The sequence below is a fragment of the Gavialis gangeticus genome, unplaced genomic scaffold (assembly GCF_001723915.1).
Source record: "Gavialis gangeticus isolate Ggan-Ray unplaced genomic scaffold, GavGan_comp1, whole genome shotgun sequence".
Lineage (NCBI taxonomy): Eukaryota > Metazoa > Chordata > Crocodylia > Gavialidae > Gavialis > Gavialis gangeticus.
The window spans coordinates 90,772,651-90,777,909 of record NW_017729024.1 but is presented as its reverse complement, the minus strand read 5'-3'; the positions used below and the strand labels follow the sequence as shown (position 1 = coordinate 90,777,909).

General features: G+C 39.5%; 1 protein-coding gene across 4 annotated transcripts in view; it reads right to left on the bottom strand.

Annotated features, from left to right (window-relative positions):
- The window catches only part of GOLM1 (golgi membrane protein 1), a 96,682-nt gene that overhangs the window by 28,368 nt on the left and 63,055 nt on the right, over positions 1 to 5,259 (bottom strand). For all 4 annotated transcript variants that reach the window (XM_019517373.1, XM_019517371.1, XM_019517374.1 and 1 more), the window contains exons 4-5: positions 4,613 to 4,667; positions 3,461 to 3,563 (exon numbers count right to left, since the gene is read on the bottom strand). In XM_019517373.1, coding sequence (XP_019372918.1) covers positions 3,461 to 3,563; positions 4,613 to 4,667 — 158 coding nt within the window. The remainder of the gene's footprint in view (positions 1 to 3,460; positions 3,564 to 4,612; positions 4,668 to 5,259) is intronic.

Below are 5,259 nucleotides of genomic sequence, written 5' to 3'. Positions count from 1 at the left end.
CCCCCCCCCCCCCCCCCCAGTAGTTTGCCCCGGAGGGTTTCAAGCCGCTTTTCTTTCGAGCCAATGTCACCTTTCTTCCCTACTCAGTCCCTTCTGTGCAGGGTGTAGCCATCTGTGGCTACATTCTAATCATGTGAGGAGTCCCACCAGGTCTCGTAATCCCTACTAAACTGTAATGCCCACTGGAGAATAGGAGTGCTAGTTCCTCCTGCTTGTTATCCATTTCAAACAAGACAACTGTACCTGATTTCTATTTCATTTTAAGATGTTTCCTGATACAGAATGATTCTGCCACTCCTCATCTTTGACTATATGAGAAGAATTTAAAATCTTAAAGGTGGTGATAGAAAATTAGCAATACTGAGCTGGCAGAATAAAATGGGTCTTCCTCTAATCATGAAGGCTTATACCCTCCCCATTTTATTTACTGACTACAACAGCAGACTGTACCTTACAAACAATAATATATTAAGAGGGGTTGTTTTATTTTAGCATACCTTAATAGCTATTTAACTTTTTAATCAAAACAATGTTACAAAGATCTTTACACACAGACTGGCAAAAGTAGTGAAGTTTACAAAAGGCTCTGTGCCAATAAAAAGCCAGAAAATGATCACTTTTGAAGTAGAAGTTAGGGTTCCAATAGCAACATTGAAACATGCCATTAAAATGAAGATCATGAAAGTGTGGCTATTTTATGTTATGGCTATTTTAATAAGGAGTATAAGAAAAGAGAATGTATACATATGTACAAAGCAATGACTCTGCAAAGGAAACTCAGCTTTTGTGTTTCTTGACAAATGACAATTGGACAAACATGGACTCATAATATGCCCTGCATGGGAAAGGAACCCACAGCAGAGCTCTCAAAGAGAAGAAATTCTCATAAAGCTTTCCTCCTAGCTGGTCCAACATGAACCTGTCAGGGAGTCAGCCAAGATCAGTGTCTAACCCCCAATTCTCTTCTCCTGAAAACAAGGCTTATCCCCACAGACCCACGCAGGACCTTATGCTTCTGCAAGTACTCTGACCCCCTATTCATATCTTTAAAATAATGGCTTTATTGGTGCCACTTAACTTAAGTCTTCACGCCAGGCCAGACTATTGAGCGACAACTCCCAAATCCAGTCAGTCTTCCCTCTTTCCCCCACAGCTGATGGACAGACAGGCTGGAAAATCTGACAGGATGGTACCAATGCCCATTCCACAATGAAAGGGGAATGTTTGGTGCAAGAATTGGGCATAGATCTGGGTCATTATCATGCAAGTGATACAAAGCTAGTCTTTACAGTAATACACTTGCTATTGCAAAACTTGCCTTTCCACAGGAATTGCTGATGTGTAATTTTGGAGTTTCCTTGCTGCCATTAGAGAGGATTATGCAGCACAGGTGCAAGAGCCATGTTCTGTACTCACCCATTCTGTTTAGAGAGCTGACAGGGTTTCAAAATCAGAAGATCAGGTGGCTTAAGTAAACAGGGTGTGTCATCACAAGAAGCGTTACTCTACTATTTAAACAAAAAGCCCATACACTTCTGTTGCCCCACAACACTAACCTTTGCCCAATTACTCCTCATTTAAGAGGACAGTCTTCATTCTGAAAATTTACAAGACACGCATTTAATCATTTCAGAGGCGTTTTCACTTTTAAACGGTGGCTGGAAACTTTCAGCATAAATTATCTGAAACTGGCAGCCTGAGAACTTAAAAGAAACTTATCATAAAACAACATTTGTGCTTAATGTGTTGTTTAAAATACTGTATTTATGTGTTTCTTTGGCCATGTGTTCTTTGTATTAAAGAAGTTCAAATCCGAGACCTGATCTGGAGCATGAAGTGCTACATACTGAAGTATCAAATAAAACTATGATTTATAGGCTTATTAACTGATTGTATCCAAACAGCAGCACAAGGAAGCAAAAAGGATATTAATCCTTTAGTTGCTACCCGGGAAACATTCACAACAATTTCAGGTTTGGCCTGAAGGATCCAGTCCATAATTTAATCTTCTTAGTTGCGGTTGCTGTTTTAGCCAAATCTGTAAAATCTACTCTTTATACAAGATCCAGTTACTCCTACAGTGGTTCTTTTGCTGCCAACATGGATAGCACTAACTACCTTGATGCTAACTAAATGACATCCCACAGTCATCCTCATAATGCAAACAAAGAAGTCTGATTAGTTTGTTTTCCAAAAAATACAGAGAACCAGACATCAATGATTCCTACAGATAGCGGAAAGAAGGGAGAAGAGAACAACTTATGATTGGCATAAGAAATGTCGACCATCTGTAAAATGAGTAGATAGATGCTTCACTCCCTCATGGGGGTGCTGGGAGAAACACATTCGAAAGTGTTTATGAAGTGTCAGAAAATGTGGTAATGGAGCCACAAGCAGCTTTGTGCATAAAGAGAAACCAAGTGAGAGGCAATCTCAGAAAAAGAAAAGCATGCATCAGTTAACTCTCATATTTTAAAAGTATATCTATGAAAAACAGGTACTCAAGTGCAGGTGGCCAAGGAATATTCTGACCAATAACCATTTGATTTTTATTTCTATAAGTCATCTTATATCTTATCAAATACTTGAAGGACTGCCATAAAGAAGGAAAGCAACTTTTCTCTCTTGCTGCAGAGAGGTGGACACAGACTAATGACTGGAAGTTGCAGCAAAGTACATTTAAAATCGGATATCCAGAAAAAATTCTTCCCTGTTAGAATAGTGAAGCAGTGGAATAGACTGCCTAGAGAAGTGGATTCTCCATCACTGGAGGTGTTCACAAAGAGGCTGGACAGCTACTGGTCAGGGATGATCTAGGTGTAGCTATGCCTATGTTCTACTATGGGTATTTCCCATACTTCTGGGATTTGCTGTTTACCCATACCGCCCATGCCCTTTTCTGCTGTATGCGTCAAGGTGTTTTTAAGAGTTCCTAGAGGCACTGGGTGTTGGCTACAGCCAAGCCTAGGGAAATTAGCTGGTATGTGCCAATGCTCCTACTGGAATCAAAGCCAGGGGTTTCTGGCTAGAGTGTCTTGCTCCTCTACTCAGGGTCAGACCAGTGGCTATATTTGTGGTCAGGAAGGAATTTTACCCCACGCTCAAATTGGTATAGACTGGGGGGAGGGTTCCTTCCTTCCTTCCTTCCTCTTTAGCAAGGGGTGTGGCCCTCTACTCAGGATCTCTTGAGCAACATTTCATAGACAATATTTCATAGAGGCAGGAAATTGGCTGCCATGGTTCCCCTGCTTTACCTGTGGCAGGTTAGGGTGTTAGGTCTGCGTTTTGTCAGGGCTGAGGGTAGTCTTATGTAGAGTTTAGATTATGGTTTGTATGACATGGTTTGGACAGGGATGATCCTGCCACAGGCATGGGAGATTAGACTAGATCACCTATGGAGGTCTCTTCCAGCCCTACGTCTCTATGATTCTATGATCTATTTAAAAGAACAAAAACTTACAGATCATATGAAAATTTCCTCTGAAGGTTAGTCTGGTTTTTCTGATACCGGTACACATCCAGCTGTAGCTTCCCATTTTCCATCTGTAACACTTTCAAGTGCTCTGGGCCAAGAGGATTTAAAAAACAAACAAACAAAAAAACCCAACCAAGGAATATTAAGAAAATATACCAAAATTGCAAACTTAACAGCAAAAGTGCTGAGTTGCCTACCTTTCTTGTCTCCCAAATTAATTTTAAAAAACCCACTCTGTAACAAAAATATGCAATCACATTTGCTGCATCTATGATGTTTCTTTGCCAATAGGGAGATGGAAGACCAGGAGGATTTTCTGTCTAATGCATGTTAAAGAAGACTACAGAAGTCACTTTCTGGCTCCAAAGAGAGAATTTTAATTCATCTACCTTCCCTGACTGTTCTTGGGCCTGAAGCCCAGCATTCTAGAGAACCACAGGACTTACAACATGGTGTGCTACAGTTGTCATTTTCCTATTAGTTACCTAAATTCAAGTTTACAACCACCTACTGTAATAGGCAGTGTACAGATAATTTCATCACAAAGCAGACCTGTTTATAAGTTACTGGCTTTCCCTGGTAAGGACCTCATCCATTATACTATGACACTCTGAATGCCTTGTTCTTGACAAAAAGGTTTTATACAAAGCATTAAAAAGGCTGACAATTTTATTCACCAAGCTAGTGAACTTATCAATATACCAGACAGTGGAGACATAACTTGCTAGGAAGGATTCCAAAGTGGCAATCCTAAGGATAAATTAGGCCAAATTATGCCCTGTGATACAGGGATGTACAACTCCCACAGTCCACAATATTCCCATATCAGACGGAATATTGCCCCCTGAAAAATAAGTTCATTAATTACTGATTCACCAGGGAGTCTGCTCTATATCATGTTATTTTCTGCTACTGAGAACAAAGCTCTGGGGTTCTGCATCAGACATCTTTCTGAATACAGTCTTGTTATACCTGAACTTGAGTGGAACTCTGACCAAGATCAGTCTCTATGTTATGGCAGTTTCTACACACTTTCCTGTGACTGGGGATGGAAAACTCACACACTCAAAAATGTCTTTTAGAGAGCTGGCCCCTAACTCTGACAGGATAGTACTGTAGGACTACATAAAAGGGTACCTTGGAGGTTCTGGATCAATCGTTCATTTGTTGTGATATTGTTCATTAACATCACCTAGAAGGAGAAAAAAATTGTATTAAATAATGCTGACCAAGCCCATTCTCAGGAAACACTTCTAAACTCTTGCTTTAAACACTTCATTAACAAAACTGATCTTTACTGCAGTTATTTCAACTACTGAATTATGACAAAGGAATGAAACACGTGCACATTGCTCTAGCCAAGGAATAAAGGAGTTGGGGACAGGGGAACATTAAAGATTTTTATTTATTCTTTAAAAAAAAACAAAAGATGCTTAAATAGAAGTTTCAGGAGTCCCGAATACTGGCTTAATATATTCTCCATTTCACTTTAATCTCAATCACAATGACCATCAGGTTAAGTGTACTTAAGTAGACTTGGGGAAAAAATGTGCTTGATCATCCTATATCCTATAAATCATTCTTATTTTTGACAGACCCAGTAAGCCTACTTTCCAGAGTACAGGGAAAAAAAAAATACTAAAAGAATAATTATGCCATTATATATAAACTATAATAAAGCCATAAATGATATTTAACAATGGAGAGAAAAAAATAACCACCATTTGCTGTACTGACTACAACTCTCAATTCCCCACCTGGGATAGGACAGTTGTATAATGTTC